The sequence below is a fragment of the Grammomys surdaster genome, unplaced genomic scaffold, assembly GCF_004785775.1.
Source record: "Grammomys surdaster isolate TR1022 unplaced genomic scaffold, NIH_TR_1.0 123433, whole genome shotgun sequence".
NCBI lineage: Eukaryota > Metazoa > Chordata > Mammalia > Rodentia > Muridae > Grammomys > Grammomys surdaster.
Genome location: NW_021618683.1, coordinates 57,844 through 79,657, shown reverse-complemented (window position 1 = coordinate 79,657; position 21,814 = coordinate 57,844). Strand labels below are relative to the sequence as shown.

At 38.2% G+C, this 21,814-nt stretch overlaps 1 protein-coding gene across 1 annotated transcript; it reads left to right on the top strand.

The window, feature by feature from the left end:
- The first annotated feature begins 217 nt into the window (after nt 1-217).
- Nucleotides 218-18,275, top strand: LOC114636285 (vomeronasal type-2 receptor 116-like). The gene is made up of 6 exons (XM_028784461.1): nt 218-423; nt 9,648-9,936; nt 13,471-14,277; nt 14,707-14,934; nt 15,202-15,325; nt 17,371-18,275. The coding sequence occupies exons 1-6, from the start codon at nt 218-220 to the stop codon at nt 18,273-18,275; spliced, it is 2,559 nt and encodes an 852-aa protein (XP_028640294.1).
- The last annotated feature ends 3,539 nt before the right edge of the window (nt 18,276-21,814 follow it).

Below are 21,814 nucleotides of genomic sequence, written 5' to 3'. Positions count from 1 at the left end.
TCTGCAATCCTCTAAGGATAGTTGGATAGAGTCAGAAGAGAGAACCTGGGGAAGTTTGTGATGATAGTGAATTGACAGGACTCATGGCCAATTTGAGTTGCCGCTCACATGGGCAATGGTAATAAAAAGAGACACACATGTGTACATGACTAAATGATTTGACTGTGTCCGTGGGATTGCACATGTAACCCCCGTTCAGGCTTACTGAATGGCAGACATGGAAAAGGTATACACTTTGATTGTTTTCTTCCTGCTGCTGAGACTTTCTTTCATCTTGTGCAGTTTTCCTGAAGCCAGTTGCTTTTGGAGAATAAATCACAATGAAAATCTTGAGGGCAACACGAGGAAGGACTGTGGTTTCATCCTTTTCAGAGTACCTGGACATCTAGTGGAAGATTACTTCAGGGTGCTGCTGGATTTTCTGTGAGTGCTTCAGTTGTGTGTTCATGCTTCTGTTACTAAAACATAACTAGGAAGACAGGCATTATGTGGATTTCCTGTTTTCCTTCCTCATAACACTGTAGGAAGCATTTGAAATTATATTTGTCTTTTTTCCCTCTTTGAAATGGATCAGTTTATTTTCTTTCTTTCGTATAGACTTTCATTTATAAAGATGAGATGTAAGAGAGATATCACTCCCTATTTTTCTTTGTAGGTTACCCCCTGTCTTGAGAGTTGCCATTGTATGGGTGAGGTACTGTCCTCTCACTTAGAAACACAATTCAAATCACTGGAATTAGTTAGCATTAGAAGGCTGCAACAAAGCGTTCCTCCACCTGTCTGACATAGCATGAATTCCAGAAATCCTGAAAAAAGAGCTAATTCATATCTGTTTTCTTCCTTTGGATATATGTATCCATACATGTTACATATTCTTTCAGACAATTTGCATCCCAGGACATTCTGCCATCTATGGTCCATGGCTTCTGGAGATAGAATTCACTGTAGTTATGAGAGAAGTATATACTGTGATATTTTTATGGCTTTTGTTTTCATATTATTGTCCCTAGCCTGCAATATCACAATCACTCATTTGTGGTATTCTCAGTGTCAGGCATTTGGAGAATATTCTACCTTTAAAATTTAAATAGTTTTACAGTTAATAGATTCCAGCTGAATATTTGTAGTTCTGATAAAACAGAAAATGTCAGTGAAAGAAGTCACAGCTCTCCTTTGAGTATCTTATATCACGGAAGTTACTATGGGTAGGTGGTAACATTTAGAGCAAAAATGAATGTTTTAAGTTGTGTTATCTTTGCTACCACTGAATATTCTTACTATATTGATTTCAAAAATGTTTACATCTTATTAGTTCTTTCACTTATAATATATGTAATTTTCTTCTTTTGGTGATTTTACATACTGCACATGCAAATTTTGTACATTTTACATTGTGTTCATTTTGATTCTGATGGCTGCTACAAACATTTCTTATGCCAAGTCTGCAGGATTTACCCTTTTACTTATTTAAGTCTTATTCTTTATGCACAAAGGTGGATAATTTCTTTAAAGATACATACTGTATTAGGTAATATAATCTGTTTACTAAAGGTGTTGTGATATAACTTGTCGCTTTGAAAGAGATTTTCTGTTCATCTCTGAATGCACTATGGGCAATTTATACAGAGAAACAGCAGATTTGAGATGTCTTTGTCAGCTGATAAATTACCCTATGAAGAAATAGAGAGGCAATGGGAGATTGTGGTGAGGTAGAACTGACAAATTTCATGACCAATTAATATTCACCCAAAGTTGACATCATTTAAATGATAGTGAATTATAATTAATGCACACATATTTAGAGTGGAAAACTGTATTGTTTTTTGTGTCTGTGGCTTTATCTTTGGAAGCAAACATGTATAACAGGTTTGATAATTCTAATGTATCTGCTTTCTATGTTTAATCTTAATTACTTACTGCAAGGATACAAAGCACAATTACTTTAAATTACATATTATAACTGGCAGGCATACTGTTAGAAAACTATTAAATTTTATAAAATATTTGTTATTCTCCTTTTATAATTGTTGTCTCAGTGGCTTAATGCCTCTCTGCTAACGTAGTCCTGGTTTTGAAATCTTGTAGCCTCTGTACTATCTAATCTTAGTCTCTGAGATTTACTGCTGCATAATATGCTCACCCATTCTTGTAATGTCTAAACTCTAGCTGGTTGGTTACTTAGCTGTTCTGGCTCAAACTCCTCTCCAACCTGACTGATTGTACCTGGCTTCACTCGAAGCCTCTGACTTTTTGCTCTTCTTGGCCTCAACTCTGGAAATCTGTTATCACCTGGCTTCTTTTCATTCTCTGGACCATTTTGTCTTACCTGTGCCTAGCTTTTTCTCTCTCTGCAGCCTGTCTCTGTACAACTGTCTCTGTAAAACTACCTTTTCTCCTTTTTCTCTGCACTGCTCTTAAGTAGCCCCTCTTTTCTCACCATTCTCATGAGAGCTGGCCATGTCCTCCTCTGTCAAGTATTTCTCAATTCATCACTTTGTCTACCACTCAATTAAACATCACTTTCAAATATGAGTGTTTCCTTCTGCAAACTAAGTTTACTCTCATTGTTTGGGATTAAAGGTGTATACTGAGGGTGTGTCTGTATTCCCGCCAGAGGCTTAATGGTTTGTGCCAAGGCTGAGCAATAACACAACTAAAAATAGGTTGTTCTAGTAAACAAAACAATCTCAGAGTTCATAGTGTGATCAAATAATATGCAAAAATCTTTCATTTTGCAACTTTATACTGCATAAGTGGATTCGAATTACTCGTATCCACTCCTATTCTCACGTATCCCACTTCTGTTTCTGTCCCTCCATGTCTTTCTCCAACGACTTCCCTTTCATATTCATTTTTGTTATATTTCTACTGTATTCAACCAGGGCCATATGTTAAACAAGTTGTTTGGAACTATTCATTAGTACTTGGTGAGATCATCAGTGGGTACTCAACTGGCAGGAATTACTTCCATCATTTGTAAGCAATACTTCAAGATGGACTCACTGAGCCTTCTGAGGTCCCCTTGCCCTATTGACAATTGCCCACAGGTCTATCCATCCCTGTTTAATCTCTCTATAGAGAACCACAGCAGTTGTGAGAACACGACTGTGATGCCTCTCAAGACAGCAAGATAACCTCCCATTTTTCCTGTCTTCTCAATCTTAAATTCTCCAATCCTATTTGTTTTTTGTTATGTCCCTTAAGTCTTACAGGGTGTGGTATAACCTAGGGTTGAGCATTCAGTACAACCCTACCCTCAATCATAGCTTCTCTGGTTAAGGCAGATGTGTTTCTTTTCTATTATTTCCTTTTTTATTATTTCTGTTTCTAATTTATCTTCTTTCCTTTTTGAGATGGAGTCTTACTATACAGCCCTGGCAGGCTTGGAACTTGCAATGTAGATCAGGTGAGATCTGCCTAATACTCACAGAGATCTGCTTGCATCTACCTTCCAAGGGCTGAATTAAAGGTATCGACCTACAGGCCTGCTTTGCTTGTATTTCTTGACTTTGTCTAACACATTGTTTACTCATATTAATAGGTTTCCTTGAGGTGTTTGTATATATATTGCAGTACATGTGATCATAAGCCCCTTAATTGTCCCTTCTTCCACTACTTCTTTCTCCCTCTCAGCAGTGCCCTCAACAAAATCTAATCAAATCTGTATTACCACATTGTAGTTTTTTTCTATTCTAGCTTCCTTGTATGAGGGAAAATTCGGGGATACTTGTTTTAATGGTTTTGCATCATTTATTTAGTTCATGACTTGGCTCCCAATTCTGGATTTTATATGTCATAGTATTTGGATGTGGAATATTGCATTTTCTAAATGTCTTTCCTCATGCATTGTTGAGACATGCTCATGTGGATTACACTACCTTGAGTGAAGAATGTAACAGTAAAAGTGAGTATGTGAATGCTTCTCTCACAGTCTTCTTTGTGCTCTTTGGGGTACTATCTAGCAATGATAATGGTTCACTGTACACTGGTTCTAGTTTCATCTCCTTAGGAACAGCAATATAGTTCTGGGAAGAAACCAGAAGTATTTGACATTAAGGCCAAATATGTCAACAAAGGATTCACTTTCCTAGATGTCGTTACTACCATTTGTAATCCTTTTCTTAGTTTATACTAATTTTCAGGATGATCCCATGCCTAATGTTTTGGCTGTGTTACCATCAGGACTGGAGTTCAGATCTCAGAACACACATAAATGCTCAATGGGTGTAGAAGTCACCTATAATTAATTTGGGTTTCAGAGGCAGAGAAAGGACATTCCAGCAAGCACTAGATTTCACCGACGGGCACTGTTATAACAAATAATCAGTACAAGTGATAAAAAGATAACTCTTGGTTCTGGAGAGGTGAATCAGGGGTTAAGAGTACTGAGTGCTCTTTCAGAGGCCCTGAGTTCAATTCCCAGCAATCACATGGTGACTCACAACCATCTATAATGTGATCTGATGCCCTTTTCTGGACTGCAGATGTTCATGTAGCAGAATACTCATACATCAAATAAATAAAAATAAAAAAGATAATTGTTGACATCAGTTTTGGGACTCTTCATGCATGTATAAAATTATTCACATGTATCCTTAATCATAAAATATGTGGAGGATACATTAAAATACATGGAAATTAGAGAAATGTAGAAGTTAGTAACTCTTACAAAATAGCAATGGGTTCACCTTGATGGGCTAGAATTTCAATTTGATTTATATTTCTTTTTTATTGATTATTTTATTTCCATTCCAGACATTGCTCCCTTCCAGTCTGCCCTTCCTCATTTCCTCATCCTGTTCCCCCTCCCCTTTGCCTCTCAGAGGGTGCTCCCCCTCTCCTCAACCCTTCCTCTGGTCATCCCACTGCTCAAGTCTCTCCAGGGTTAGGAGCATCCTCTCCCACCGGGGCCAGACAAGGCAGTCCTCTCCTACATATGTGCCAGGGGCCTTGGGCAAACACATGTATGCTCTTTGGTTGGTGGGTCAGCCTCTGGGAGCTCCCAGGGGTCAAGGTTAGTTGAGACTACTGGTTTCCTATGTGGTCACCATCCCCTTCAGCTCTTTCAGTCCTTTCCCTAGTTCTTTCATAGGGGTCTTCAATTACAGTCCAATGTTTGGGTGTAAGCATCTGTCTCAATCACAGTCAACTGCTGGTAGGGCCTCTCAGAGTACATCCATTCTAGGTTCCTGTCTGTTAGCACATCAATGCATCAGTAATAATGCCAGGTCTTCTTGCTCCCATCCCCATGAGATGGCTCCCAAGTTAGGCCAGTTACTGGAACTGTACCAGAAGTTCTGTTAGACAGGAACAGCTCTGGGTAAAAATTCTTAACAGTGGTTTGGTAATCTGGTCACTCTACTTGGTGTTCCTTACTATCTACTGGAGGTGGTATCTTCAAGTTCTTTCTCCCACTGTTGGGCATTTTGGCTAAGGTCATCCCCACTGAGTCCTGGGAGTCTCTCACACCACAGGTCTTTGTTACTAAGTAGAGGGTCTTCTAAACCCCACCCCGAGAAGTTACATTATTTCCATTGAAACTCCTGGCCCTCTGGGCTTCTCTCTACTGTTCTCTCCAAACTCCATACCTGATTCTGCTCCTTTTTCCTCTCCTCCTCCCTTACTCCATCCAGGTCTGTCCCTCCCTCTGTCTCATGATTATTTGTTGCCCCCCTTCTAAGTGGGAATTAAGCACCCTCCCAAGGTATTCCTTCTTTTTAAATTTCTTAGGGTCTGTGGGTTATATCATGGGTATTCTGTGCTTTTTGGCTAATAACCACTTATCAGTGACCACATATCATGTATGTCTTTTTGGGTCTGTGATATCTCACTCAAGATGATATTTTCTAGTTCAATTCATTTGCCTGCAAAACTCACGCTTTCCTCATTTTTAATAGCTGAATAGTACTCCATGTTGTAAATGTGCCACGTTTTCTGATTCCATTTTTCCATTGAGGGATATCTGGGTTGTCTCCAGGTTCTGGCTATTATAAATAAGGCTGTTATGAACATAGTGGAGCATATGTCTCTGTTATATGTTGGAGCAGTGGTATAGCTGGGTCTTCAGGTAGAGATATTACTAGTTTTCTAAGGCACTGTCATATTGATTACCAGTTACAATTCCCCTAGCAATGGAAGAGTGTTCCCCTTTCTCCACATCCTCACCATCATCTGCTATCACCTGAGTTTTTGGTCTTAGCCATTCTGGTTGATGTGAGCTGGAATCTCAGGGTCGTTTTGATTTCCATTTCCCTGATGACTAAGGATGTTCAACATTTCTTTAAGTGCTTTGCAGCCATTGAGGATTCCTCAGTTGAGAATTCTTTGTTTAGCTCTGTACGCCATTTTTAATAGGGCTGTTTGTCTTCTGGAGTCTAACACCTTGAGTCTGGAGTTCTTTGTATATTTTGGAGATTAGCAGTCGATTAGATATAGAATTTGAGAAGATCTTTTCCCTATAGGTTGCTGTTTTGTCCTATTGACTGTTTCCTTTGCCTTATAGAAGCTGTCCTATTTTATGAGGTCCCATTTGTCAATTGTTGATCTTGGAGCCTGAGCCATTGGTGTTCTGATCTGGAAATTTCTCCCTGTGCCAATATGTTTCAGGCTCTTTTTCCATTTGTTCTTTTATTAGATTCAGTGTATCTGGTTTTATGTTCAGGTCCTTGATCTACTTGGACTTGAGGTTTCTTCAAAGAGATAAAAATGGATCAATTTGAATTCTTCTATGTACAGACTGACAGTAGAACCAGCACCATTTGTTGAAAATGCTTTCTTTTTTTTTCTATTCAATGAGTTTGGCTTCTTTGCCAAAGATGAAGTGATCATATGTGTATGGGTTTATTTCTGAGTCTTCAATTCCATTCCATTGAACTACTGGTCTTTCTCTGTACTAAGCAAATCTCTGTTGCAAGCCTTTTTCTACACAAAGGATAAACGGGTTGAGAAAGAAATTAGGTAGACAACATCCTCTACAATAGTCACAAATAATGCAAAATATCTTGGTTTATCTTCAACCAAGCAAGTGAAAGATCTGTGTGACAAGAACTTCAAGTCTTTGAAAAAAGAAATTGAAGAAGACCTCGGAAGACGGAAAGATCTCCCATGCTCCTGGATTGGCAGGATTATTATAGTAAAACTGGCCATCTTGGTGAAAGCAATCTATCGATTCAATGCAATCCCCATCAACTTTTTAAATCAGCTCTTCATATGCATAGAAAGAGCAATTCTCAATTTCATCTGGAACAACAACAACAACAACAACAACAAAAACCCAGGATAGGGAAAACAATTCTCAATGGTAAAAGAACATCTAGGGGAATCACCATCCTTGCCTTCAAGCTCTACTAGAGAGCCATGGTGAGAATGTCAGCTTATATGTGAGTACACATCATGTGTGCCTTTCTGGGTTAAGGTTACCTCACTCATGCCCTTGTCTTTAAGAGCCAAGCCATTGTGTAAATGAACCACATTTTGTTTTTCCTTTCTTCAGTTAAGGGACACCTGGTTTGCTTCCAGTTTCTGGCTTCCGTTTTTTTTTTTTTTTTTTCCCTTCACACACAGCCGTGTAAAAGTTCTCGTGAACCTTTTAAAAAATGAGTTTAAGATGGTGCATTTGGCCTGAGAATATACATACTGCCAAGAAAGAGAAACTGTTATAATCAAAATGAATCTCATACTGTATATTTACTTTTATGGAATAATATATGGCTCAAAAAGGGTTATTTCACCAAGAGCAAAGGTCACTCTCATATTCTTCTTATGATCACAAACTAGTAGTCAGAATTTTGTACTTAAGCTCAGGAAATAAACAAATTGACTAGAAATTAAAGAATTTAGCAGGAATCTAAAAAAATAAATAGAAAGTTCTTTGAAAAAAATCAGTACGCTTGATTAACTGTTAAAATTAAGTGAAATAAAAAGAGAAGAATCATGCCGGGCTGTGGTGGCGCACGCCTTTAATCCCAGCACTTGGGAGGCAGAGGCAGGTGGATTTCTGAGTTCGAGGCTAGCCCCCCCAAAAGAGAGAGAGAGAGAGAGAGAGAGAGAGAGAGAGAGAGAGAGAGAGAGCCTGTAAAACAAGTACCAGTAAAATTGGGAAAAACCACACAAATATCTGAAATCTTGCTTTATGATAAATTAGAGATTCTGAAAACAACATAAATCTCTTGATGCATATGACTTACAAGTGTTGAACTAAGGTGAGATAATTAATTTAAACACTTATAAAAAGCACTGATATAAAAACAGTAATAAAAAAAATACTCTCGGCTGCCACTGCTGTCTAACACCTGCACTGCCTCTCTCTTGCTGAGCTCCAGCTGAAGGAGAAGGGGGGTAAATAAGGAGGTGCCCATACCATGGCTCATACAAAGCAGGCTGTCAGCAAATTCACCCTTGGTAAAGCACCCAGGAAATAACTGGCTACAAAAGCTGCTCGCAAGAGGGGGCCCTCTACTGGAGGAGTGAAGAAACTTCATCGTTACTGTGACACTCCCTGAAATCAAGTGCTATCAGAAGTCCACTGAACTTCTGATTCTCAAGCTCCCCTTTCAGAGTCTGGTGCAGTCTGGTGCGAGAAATCGCTCAGGACTTCAAAACAGATCTGTGCTTCCAGAGTGCAGCTATTGGTGCTTTGCAGGAGGCAAGTGAGGCCTATCTGGTTGGCCTTTTTCAAGATACCAACCTGTGTGCTATCCATGCCAAACATGTAACAAGTACGGAAAGGATATCCAGCTAGCTCTTCACATACGTGAAGAGCATGCTTAAGAATCCACTATGAGGGGAAACATTTCAATCTCAAAAGAAAGCTTTTTTCCCTCTTCTTTCTGTTACCAGTAGTTCTGAATGTTAGATATTTTTTCCATGAATTCAAAGGTACCTAAGTATATGATTGCGATGGAAACACGGGACACAATCAGGGATTGGCAGTTTCTCCACGTTCATTTGTGTATGAATTTTTAATATAAACGCAAGATGTAAAGCATTAATGCAAGCAAAACTTTTCAGTGAATAGATTTCAACAGTTCAACTTTATAACAATTATAAGTAGGTTTACTTTAGTTTTACAGGTTTGTTAAAATTTTCTGGACAATGTCAGCATTTGGATTTTTAAAAAATAAGTAAATTTCTTATTGACGGCAACAAAATGGTGTTTGTAGCATTTTTATCATCCAGTAGATTCCATCCATCACTATACTTTTCTGAGTTGTCCTACATGCAAGTACATGTTTTTAATGTTGTCTGTCTTCTGTGCTGTTCCTGTAAGTTTGCTACTAAAATACATTAAACTATTAAAAATACTTTCGGTTTTGATATTTCTAGGATGAGGAAATGAGACAATTCACTGTATGTTAAGAGCGTGATTCTGATTCATGAATGTAATTAGGTTGTTTGATAACATTCTAGTGTGACTAAGAGAGGGAAAGGTTGTATGGACTTTCACAATGACAAAATGATTAAATTTCCCGTTTATCAACTATTAGTTTCAAAAGGCATACTGTACATTAATTTTCCCTTACAGAGGATTATATCAACATGGGAAATTAGGGGATACATATCATTAGTATGTAACATTTGTTGTATTTGATTTGAAGATTGTTATGTTTGAAGCTACATCAGTAATAATTACTGTATCTTGTTTTCAGTTTGCCAGTGAAAACATACCAGTATGTTCTGGTAATGCTTTTTGCCATAGAAGAGATCAACAAGAACCCTAATCTTTTACCCAACTCTACCTTGGGATTTACCTTTCTTGGTGACCAGTGTGATATTACATCAACACATCTCAATAACCTAAATATTTTCTCAAAATCTGGAGAGATGATTCCTAACTACATCTGTGAACATAGTCACTGTGATGTAGCACTAACAGGACCAACATGGACAGCTTCTGCCAGAGTGGGGGCAATCCTGCAGCTCTTCAAAATCTCACAGGTGATTTTAAGTTTGATGGGTAGAGTTGAAGACATAGGTTCTTCCTTCCTTTCTTCCTTCTCTCCTTCCCTCACTCCCTCTCTCCTTTCTTCTCTCCCTCACTCTCTGCCTCCTTTCTCTCTCTCTTCCTTCAACCCATCCTTTCTTTCTTTCTTTCTTTCTTTCTTTCCTTCTTTCTCTCTTTTTCTTCCTTTCTTCTTTGCTTGTGGATATTTTATTGATTCGTTTGTGTGTTTACATCCCCAATGCTGCTCTCCCTCTGGGTTCCTCTTCTTTGAGAGTGTGGGAACCCCCTGGGTATCACCACAACCTCGCACATTAAGTCTCTGTCAGATTAAGTGTTTCCTCTCCCACTGAGGCCAGATAGAGGATCCATGAAGACTGAGCTGCCTGTCTGCTACATATATCCTGGCTGGCCTTGTTGGAACCAGTGTATGTTCTTTGGTTGGTGGATCAGATTCTGAGAGCTGCCAGGGGTCCAGGTTTGTTGACTCTCTTGGTCTTCCTGTAAGTTCCCATCTTGTACTGGGCCTTCAATGCATCCTCCAGTCCTTCCATATGTGTCCCCTGTCTCTATCTAATATTTCGCTGTGGGTAACACTTCAGTTTCCATCCAATACTGAGTATGGCCACTCAGAGGATAGTTATGCTAACCTTCTGTCTGCGAGCATAACAGAGTATAATTAATAATGTCAGGGATTGGTGTTTGCCCATGGGATGGGACTTGAGTTGGGCTGGTTATTGGTTGGTCTTTACTTCAACCTCTGTTCCATCCCTGCATTTCTTCTAGACGGAACATATTTTAGGTTGAAAGTTTGATGGGTGTGTTGGTATCCCTATCCTTCCACTGTGGGTCTTGCATGGCTAAAGGAGTTGGTCTCTACAGGTTCCATGCCTCTACTATTAGGCATCTCAGCTAAGGTCAGCCACATTGACTTCTGGAGCCTCCTCTATCCCAGGTCTCTGGACTTCCTAGAGATCTTCCCCAAGCAGTTGTAGATTTCCCCTCCTTCTCATGGTCCACTGGGCCTTTCTCCTCTCTCTGCACCTGAAAATGTTTGCTTGGAAAACGTTTGTCCAGCCCTTTACTCTGAGGTAGTGTCTATCTTTGTTTTTGAGGTGTGTGTTTCTTGTATGTAGCAGAATGGTGGATCCAGCTTACACATACAGTCTGTTAGCCTGTGTTAGTTTTTTAAATTGTGGAATTGAGTTCATTGATGCTGAGAGATATTAATGATCAGTGATTGTTAGTTCCTGCCATTTTTCTTGTTGTTGGATGTATGTGTGTGTGATTCTCTTCTTTATGTTTGTAATGAGATGATTAATTTCTTATGTTTTCCTGGGTGTAATTACTCTCCTTTTGTTGCAATTTTCCTTTTAGTATCCTCTGTATGACTGGTTTGATAGAAAGATGTTTAAATTTGGTTTTGTCATAGAATATCTAGGTTTCTCCATCTAGGGTGATTGAAAGTTTTGCTGAATATCATAGCCTGGACTTGGAACTGTGCTCTCTTAGAGTCTGTATGATATGTCTCCAGGAACTTCTGGATTTTAGAGTATCTGTTGAGAAGTTTGGTGTAATGCTGAGAGGTCTGCTTTTACATGTTCCTTGGCCTTTTTCCCTTACAGGTTTTAATATTCTTTCTTTGTTCTGTCCAATTAGTATTTTGATTATTATGTGGCATGACAATATTCTTTTCTTGTCCAATCTTTTTGGTGTTCTGTAGCCTTTTTTTTTTTTTATACCTGCATGGCGCTCTCTCTCTCTCTCTCTCTCTCTCTCTCTCTCTCTCTCTCTCTCTCTCTCTCTCTCTTTCTTCTCTCTCTCTCTTTCCTCTCTCTCTCTCTCTCTCTCTCTCTCTCTCTTTTTAGGTTAGGGAAGCTTTCTTTTATGATTTTGTTGTTGAAGTTTTCTGGCCCTTTGCCCTGGAAATCTTCACCCTTCTCCATTCTTACTATTCTTAGGTTTGGTCTTTTCATCGTGTCCCAAATTTTTTGGATGTTTTGGATTATAAACATTTACACTTGATGTTTTCTTTGACCAATGTATCAATTTCTTACCTTCTATACCTTAGATTCTTTATTCTTTCTCTTGTATTCTGTTGGTGATGCTTAGGTCTGTAGTTCTTGCTCTCTTTCCTAGGTTTTACATCCTCCAGGCTGCTTCCATTTGTGTTTTCTTTATTGCTTCTATTTCCAATTTTAGGTCTCGAACTGTTTTAGTAATTTTCTTCACTTGTTTGCATTTTCCTGTATTTCTTTGAGGGACTTATTTATTGTTCTTTAATAGCTTCTATATGTTTGTACTTTTAAAGGGAATATTTATATTCTCTTTAAAGGCTTCTGTCATCTTCATGAGATGGTATTTGAGGTTATGGTCTTGTTCTTGAGGTGTGCAGTGATATCTAGAGTTTTCTGTAATAGGAGAGCTGGGTTCTGATCATACCAAATTACATTGGCTTCTATTGATTATGGTTTTATACTTGCCTTTCACCATCTAGTTGTCTCTGGGTGTGGGTTTAACTGAATTATGTCCCCTGCCAGGCAGGTGGTGCTGTTATGTTTTGGGTTTGAACAGGCCTCCTGGGAGCCAGGAAGAACTACTGTGGACTGTGGAGTGGTGTGCTGATCTGTGACTGCTGTGAGTGTCAATTTAGAGGTGGACTGTTGGGAGGTAGGCAGAGATGTGGGGTGGGGCACGGTGTGTTGCTCCCTGACCATTGCTGCTGCAGATGTATACTGGAAGAAAGATGGACCTCTGACTGGATGCTAGGCTTGAATCTCTGCAGTCAGGGTATGGGTCTGGGATGGTAGTCGGGTCTCATCTGTTTGTGTCGGGTTAGAGTCTACCTCTTAGGAAGCAGATTGAGTTGTGAGGTGGTGTGCTGTGAACTACTCCATGAGTCTCTGGTGCAGGCACAGACCAGAGACAGATGGAGCTCAGGACATGCTGCTTGTGGATATTTGAAGAATTCTGAGATAGTGTCTGTGCTGATTTGCATAACCATAATGCTTTAGAAAGAAGAGAAGAGAAGAGAAGAGGAAAGGGAAGAAAAGAAAAGAGGAGAAAAGGAAAGAATAGAAAAGAAAAGGACATCAATCTTTGCACTAAAAGCATCTGTTCCTAGACTATTATGCTTGGGAGACTTTAATGACTGCTTCCATTTCTTTAGGGGTTATGGGATTTTTTATATGGTTTACCTGATCTTGATTTAACTTAAGTATCTGGTATCTGTCTATCATTTAAAATATAAATAAATAAATAAATAAATAAATAAATGAATGAATAAATAAATAAATAAGAAAACCCATCTCATTAAATATTAATGTTTTAATTTTGATAGAAAAATAGGTATTTCAGAAATAAGGATTTTGTAGACTACTGGGAAATGTCAGTAGTTTTTCAACATACAATGTGGTGCACAAATAGTCCTTCCTCCCATTTGTAAATGATGCTTTTGAATTTCAGATCTTAGAGTTAACTTCTTGCCAGTCTAGTTTCTCATGTTGCTTCCGGTGTTCTGTTTTATTTAGGTTACATATGGACCATTTCATGGTAGTCTGAGTGATCGTGATATGTTTCCTCATCTATATCAGATCGCCCCAAAGGACACAAGCCTAGTTCTTGCCATGGTATCCTTGATGATTCATTTCAGCTGGCAATGGGTGGGGCTGGTTATTTTAGATGATGACCAGGGTGCTCAGTTTCTCTCAGATATGAAAGGAGAAATGAGGAGCAAAGAATTCTGTTTAGCTTTTGTGAACGTGATCCCAGTAAACATACAGTTATACGTAGAAAGGGCAGAGACTTACTATTATCAAATAATGACATCATCAGCAAATGTTGTCATCATTTATGGTGACAACAACTCTACTCTAGAAGTGAGCTATAGAAGATGGGAAGCTTTAGGCATACGGAGATTATGGGTCACCACCTCACAATGGGATCTCATCTCAAGATCAAGAGATTTCACCACTGACTCTTTCCATGGGACTTTGTCTTTGTCACACCATTATCAAGAGATTTCTACTTTTAAACATTTTATCCAGAGAACAAACTTTTCTGCTTACCCAGAAGATGTTTCTCTGGTGAGATTGGGATGGATGTATTTTAACTGTTCAGTATCTGTATCTGACTGTAAAGCACTGACTCATTGCTCATCTAATACCACATTGGAATGGTTACCACGGCACAGTTTTGACATGGCCATGAATGATGAGCGTTACAACATCTATAATGCTGTGTATGCTGTGGCCCATGCTTTTCACAACATGCTTCTTCAACAAGTAGATAGTCAAGTACTGGAAAGTTGGAAAGGACTAATACCTAGATGTATGCAGGTAAATATGACTCTAGGTTGTGGGAAGGTGACATTTAAAGTTAACATACTCCACATCAATTATGACCGAAATGTAATACCAACATCTAGGTCACAAACTGGGCATGGGTTTGTCTGCTTGTAACCCCAGTATTGGAAATGCAAAAAAACCTGGCACATATATAAAGTTCAATGACTAAAGAGCAAAGCCAAGAAACCAGTGAGGTTCATGTTTAGTGAGAGACCCAATACACATAAATGAAACACCACCCACCCATACATACACACACAAACAAACACACATAATGTCACTTTAACGAGTTTGTTAGTTACGTGTATTCAAGTTACATTTTGAAGGAGAGATTAAAAAGTAAAAAAAAAAATGTCCTCCACAGAACATTTTTGCCTTAGTGTGTGAGTATATTTAATCATAAGGTTATGCATTTTTTAGGTAAATGCTTTTCTGAAGAATATAAGATTTATTAATCCTGTAGGAGACCCAGTGAATATTAATCAAGAAGAAAATTTAGATGCAATATATGACATTCTCAATGTTCTAAATTTTCCACAAGGTCATGTACTAAAGGTGAAAGTAGGAGAGTTTTCTCCTTATTTGGCACATGATCAGCAACTGTTCTTATCTGAAGACATGATAGAGTGGGCCACAGGAAGTAGACAGGTAGGTTGCAACAAAGTTTAATTTTAATTAAACTCCTAAGTGGTACTTTTTGCCTTAATTACTCCCATGTTTGTTTTTGAGGAGGATCCTATATTTTCATGAGTTAATTTACATATGTATGCTATTATGTAGTAGAATCCATGTTTATGTACTGGTAACATTCCATTCTGTTTAAAGTATACTGAAAATAAGGCAATACATTGAAAGATAGTAGATATTGAAGGAAAAGGAAATTTCTGTTATTAACACATATCTAATTTTTCTCAGTTTTCCACTTCTGTGTGCAGTATGCCTTGCCGTCCTGGTTTCAAGAAATCCCATCAAGAAGGAAAAGCAGACTGCTGTTTTGATTGTTCCCGATGTCCTGCCAATGAGATTTCCAACACCACAGGTCATTGGCTGCCTTGGGAGAAAATTCTTCAGATTAACTATCTTGTTCTACATGTATTATATACATGAAAGACCATGAATGGGAACTTTAGAGATAAAATCTTTTTTTTAATAAATTTGTATGATAATTAGTATTGCCCTAGATAAATAACCCACACTATTTTTCAGTCTCATTACTTGACTACAACTAGACCCATGAAAGAGTGTATTTTCTCAGATAAATAAGCTTGAGAGCTAAATGTTATGGCTAGTATTAGTTTTCTCAGAAATGTCACATATGTTATTACTTGATATTGTTTCTATCAACATATAGATAATACTGAAAATGTAAATCTTTCACAACCCTATCATCACAGATAGATTCCTGAAAATGATCAAGGGGTCAAAGATTTTATGTTCAGTTTAAGAAATATGCAATCTTTTGGAGGCCAACTATCCTGTCAAACATAAAATCAATGGATATGCTGTAGTTTTTGTTGCTATCTTGTTCATATGTTAGTGATGAAGGTAACACATGAAAATAATATGTGTGATTAAGTCACAAAACTGAAGTGAATATAGGCAAATCAGCTATGAGATGCATAGATGTGGTTAAGTACTTGTGGGACAAAGACCAATTTTAAAATTTTTAAGTTAGTATTGATTATATATTAGATGACTGAAGTATATTTTTATAGAATCATTACAAATAATTATCTATTAGAAAATAATATTATATCCAAAATATTAAAAATTAGTGTAGTTTGAAGTCAAAGAAGCTGGATGCAGATATATGTGGGAAAAGGTGATCATATTAATTAGGTTTTGTGAAGTGACTAGTGTGCAATGTCAGAGAAAAAGAGCTAAGGATAATATAGTATATGAAAGATATCTTAAAATTGTTATGAAGATGACACTATCTCATAAATATACAACTAATGTTAATTAATTACTTATTAATGAACTCACTGTTGGCTAAATATAAAGTTATTGGCTAGAATTCTTTCTTATTTATATTTGCTTTTAATATTGCATAGGAATTCTAAAATGGAATTTTGGTTTTTACAAGATACAAAATTATCATATGCATAAGCAAAAAATTTAATCCATATGCCCATTATTTTAGTCAATATTATTGAGAAATATAAGAGAAGAGTAAATGAAAAATATATATTTGCCAATAGAAGGCATCAATATTGGAAATATATAATTCTTCAATTTTATGTAATATGTATGACTTGCAATAAAAATAATAGCACATATCACAGTGGAATATGTAACTTCTAGGTGGGAAATTTCTCACTATTTCTCTTATTATATGTCATTTTTATTTGATAGAACTTAGAAAATTATTTATTTTATGCTATTTTTCCAGGAAGTTCTTGTTTCTTTTATGAATTAATGCAGATCAACTTTCTTAGTTGTAGAACTTAAAGATATATGCAAATACTATGGCTCCCCAAAGTGAATATGTGTAAACAGAAACCCAAAGTGGTGGAATCGTGAAGTAGAACTTTGTAAGGCAATAATTCACAAGACCTGAAGCTTGATCCGTGGAATCATTGCCCCTAATGAATAAAATTTAGTGGAACAGATATCTATGCCCCTGTGACCATATGAAAACAGACCCACAGGTTATTAATTCGAACAGTTTATCTGTCATAAATCCAACTTTCTCAGAGAACCCACCTGGTACATTTTCATAAACACTATCTATGTAATTTAGACAACTACAATTGACCAAGTATAAGCTATGTTCTTATACAATACCACATTACTAAGACACAATATAATTTTGCTTCCTTTCAAGATAATAACAATCTCATAAATATACAAGGTAAATAAGCATTTTTATTTATACCAAAAATATGAAAGTTTTTCCTATACTACAAATATGAAAGATACTATAGAATATGAAATGCTGTTTTAGAGCTACACATTAAATGGTTCTTTATAACCACGAGGAAGGCAAATTGTACTAAGGTGCTCCAAAATCTTTGTCTGAGGCATCCTATGAATAGGAGACAATGTAGAACTATGCTGGTGACTTTTTGCTTTTGCCAACAGACACAGAAGAATGTGTGAAGTGTCCAGATGATTGGTATGCCAACACAGAGCAAGCCTACTGCCTGCCAAAAGCCGTGTCATTTCTGGCTTATGAAGATCCTTTGGGGATGGCTCTTGTCTGTCTGGCCCTGTGCTTCTCTGCACTTACAGCCCTTGTCCTTGGGGTCTTTGTGAAGTACAGAGAAACTCCCATTGTGAAGGCTAATAACCGTACTCTCAGCTACATTCTACTAACATCCCTGACATCTTGCTTTCTCTGCTCCTTGCTCTTCATCGGAAATCCCAGTACTACAACATGTATCCTACAGCAGACTATATTTGGAATTCTGTTCACTGTGTCAGTGTCCACAGTCTTGGCCAAAACTATTACTGTGGTGCTGGCCTTCAGGATCACTGTCCCAAGCGAAAGAATGAGGGGATTGCTGGTATCAAGGACACCTAAATACATCATTCCCATCTGCACAGTTGTCCAAATAATTTTCTATGGAATATGGCTATGGACATCACCTCCCTTTGTTGACATTGATGCACACTCTGAACATGGCTACATTACTGTCACGTGCAGCAAAGGCTCAGTTACAGCCTTCTATTGTGTTCTTGGATACCTCGGATCTCTGGCCCTAGCAAGCTTCACAGTGGCTTTCTTGGCCAGGAATCTGCCTGACACATTCAATGAAGCCAAATTTCTGACATTCAGCATGCTGGTGTTCTGCAGTGTCTGGGTTACTTTCCTTCCTGTCTACCACAGCTCCAAGGGGAAAGTCATGGTAGCAGTTGAAGTGTTTTCTATTCTGGCCTCCAGTGTGGGCCTGCTAGGATGTATCTTTATCCCAAAATGCTACATTATTTTGTTAAGACCAGACAGGAACTCAATTCAAAAGTTCAGAGATAAAACACACTCTTGAATCAACTAAAATTTCTTATGTTTTAGATTATGTGTGAAGTCATTGTATAGCTTGAAGAAAACTATATTTTATTACAAACCTCAAACATTTAATTTAAATATTATTCATTTGCATGCATGCAAGTTAGTCATATTCTTTAATATTTGTTTTAATTTTTAATGACTTTATAAGTTAATGTTTCAAACGATATCACCATTTCTGTTGAGCCCTCCACAACCCCCCCATCCCATTTTCCCTCTCTTTTCCCCTTTGCCTCTATGAAAGTTCCTCCTCAAATCACTCATCTAGTCCTGCTGCACTGCTGTAACATCCCCTTATGCTGGGGTGTCAAGCCTCCATAAGACCAATGGCCTCCCCTCTCACTGATGTCAGTTAAGGTCATCCTCTGCTACATATGTATCTTGAGCCTTGGATTTCTCCATTTATACTCTTTGGTTGGTGGTTTAGTATCTGGGAACTCCAGGTGGTCCAGTTAGTTGATTTTGTTTTTGGATGGGGTTGCAATCAACTTCAGCTCCTTCAGTCCTATCCGTAACTCTTCCATTGCATTCCCCAGGCTCAGTCTGATGGTTGTGATTATCTGCATCTGTATTGGTCAGGTGCTGGTAGAACCTCTCATGGAACATCCATACCAGGCTCCTGTTAGCAAGCATTTCTCGGCATGAGCAGTAGTATATGGTTTTGGTGTCTGCAGATGTGATGGGAATCCCTAGTTGGGGTGGTCTCTGGCTGGCCTGTCCTTCAGTCTCCATTCTAATTTTTCCCCTTGTATTTCCTTTGGACAGGAACATTTCTGGGTTAATAGTTTTGAGATGTTTGGCTCACCCCATCCCATTACTCGGGGCTGTGCCTATCTATTAGAGGTGATCTCTATAGATTGTATCTCCCCTTTGTTGCACATTTTGGCTAAAGTCACTGTTGTTGGGTCCTCAGAGCCTCTGACTTCCCTGGTGTCTGAGACATTCTAGTGACTACCCCTAGTTCTCCATCTTCCTCTGCTACGTATTTCTATTTGATTTCCTGTCTCTGTAGTTCTCTCCTGTCCCTTCCAATGCCTGACCCTGCCTTCCTTTTTTCCTTCCTCCTTTCTCCCTCCCAGGTCCCTCTCTTCCTCTACCTCCTGTGATTATTTTGTTTCCCCATCTATGTAGGATTGATGTACCTACACATTGGTCTTCCTTCTTCTTAAGTTCCATATAGTTTCTGGGTTGTATTGCAGGTATTCTGAGCTTTTGGGCTAATATCCACTTATCAATGTGGACATTCCATGTGTGTTCTTTTGGGTCTGAATTACCTCACTCAGGATGATGTTTTCTAGTTCCATCCATTTCCCTGTGGATTTCATAAAGCCATTGTTTTTAATAGCTGAGTAGTAAGTACTCCACTGTGGAAATGTACCACATTTTCTTTATCCATTCTTCAGTTGAGGGACATCTGGGTTGTTTCCAGCTTCTGGTTATTATAAATAAGGCTGCTATAAACCTACTAGAGCCTGTGTCTGTGATACATGTTGAAGTATCTTTTGGGTATATGTCCAGTAGTGGTACAGCTAGGTGCTTAGGCAGAGGCAGAACTATTTCCAATTTTCTGAGGAATTGCCAGACTGGTTTCCAGGGTGGTTGTACCAGCTTGCAATCCCACCAACAATGGTGGAGTGTTCCTCTTTCTCCACATCCTCACCAGTATCTGCTGTCACCTGTATTTTTGATCTTAGCCATGCTGATTGGTGTGAGGTGGAATCTCAAGGTTGTTTTGATTCACATTTCCCTGAAGACTTAGGATGTTGAACATTTTAAGTGTTTCACAACCATTCAAGGTTCTTCAGTTGAGCATTCTCAGTTTAGTTCTGTAACCTATTTTTAATAGGGCTATTTGGTTCTCAGTACTAACTTCTTGAGTTCTTTGTATATTTTGGATATTAGCCCTTTATTGGATGTAGGATTGGTAAAGATTTTTCTCATTCTGTGAATTATTGTTTTGTCCTATTAACAGTGTCCTTTACCTTACAGAAGCTTTTCAATTTTATGATGTCCTATTTGTTGATTGTTGATCTTACAGCCTGAGCCATTTGTGTTCTGATCAGGAAATTTATCCCTGTGTTAATGTATTCAAGGCTCTTCCCCATTTTCTCTTCTATTAAATTTCTTGTACCTGGTTTTATGTTGTCGTTGATCCACTTAGACTTGTGCTTTGTACAAAGAGATAAAAATCAATCAATTTGCATTTGCCCAGACTGCCAGTTGATATAATAGATACTACAGCTTGTTTCTTGAGATCAGTTACTTGGAAAAAAAATTTCCAGCTTCTTACTTTGAGGTAGTGTCTGTCTTTATTACTGAGGTGTGTTTCCTGTATGCAGCAACATGCTGGGTCCTCTTTACGTATCCAGTCTGTTAATCTATGTCTTTTTATTGGGGAATTGAGTCTGTTGATGTTGAGAGATATTAAAGACCAATCACTGTTGCTTCCTGTTATTTTTGTTGTTAGAGATGTAATTATGTTTTTGTAGTTCTCTTCAGTTTGTTGTTAATAGATTAATTTATTGTTTTTTATTGGGTGTACTTTCCCTCCTTATGTTGGAGTTTTCCTTCTATTATCTTCTGTAGGATTGGACTAGTGGAAAGATATTGTTTTTTTTTAAAAATCAAATTGTAATTTTTACTTATTCACACAGGGGTTATAAACACAAAAAGGCAGGATGTGGGGAAGGGGATGACACTGGAGCATGGGTGTTTAAGGGGAGTACAGATATCTTTCAGAACAGGGTATCGGCTGGGTGAAGGTTCAGGTGACAGGTCACTGTGGCTTTGCCTATGATTCACTTGTCCTTATCTAAGTTGGTACTATCTGCTGAGGCTACCTATTTACAAGGTCTATGACTACTCAGGCTGGTAAATTTCCACAAAAGCTGCCTGTTTACAATAGCTTATAGCCATTTGTTTCAGTGTTTTTCCACAGAGACCCAAGACTTTATGTTAGCATGCATGTATGTCAGGCCTATTGCTGATTTTAGGCCTATGGCTGATTTTAGGCCTTCAGTGTATAAGCATGGCTGTCCCTGACATCTCCCTTCTCTAAGTATAGAAGGGCTGTGGTGATTCTAATCTTACAAAGGTGGGGATACAGGCCTGACCTCCAATAATTGAAGGGGACTTTGTAATGGCTCTGGTTCTCTTGTCATTGTCTAGTGAGGCATGAGGGCCATGCCCATCTGATGTCTTGGAAAGATATTGTTAAATTTGGTTTTGTCATGGAATATCTTGGTTTCTTCATCTATGCTAATTGAGAGTTTTGCTGGCTATAGTAGCCTGCTCAATTACTTTTGTTCTCTTAGGATCTTTTTTTTTTTAAAGATTTATTTATTTATTTATTATACTTATATGAATACATCGTTGCTGTCTTCAGACTCAGCAGAAGAGGTCATCAGATCCCATTAAAGATGGTTGTGAGCCACCATGTGGTTGCTGGGAATTGAACTCTGGACCTCTGGAAGAGCACTCGGTGCTCTTAACCACTGAGGCAACTCTCTAGCCCTCTTA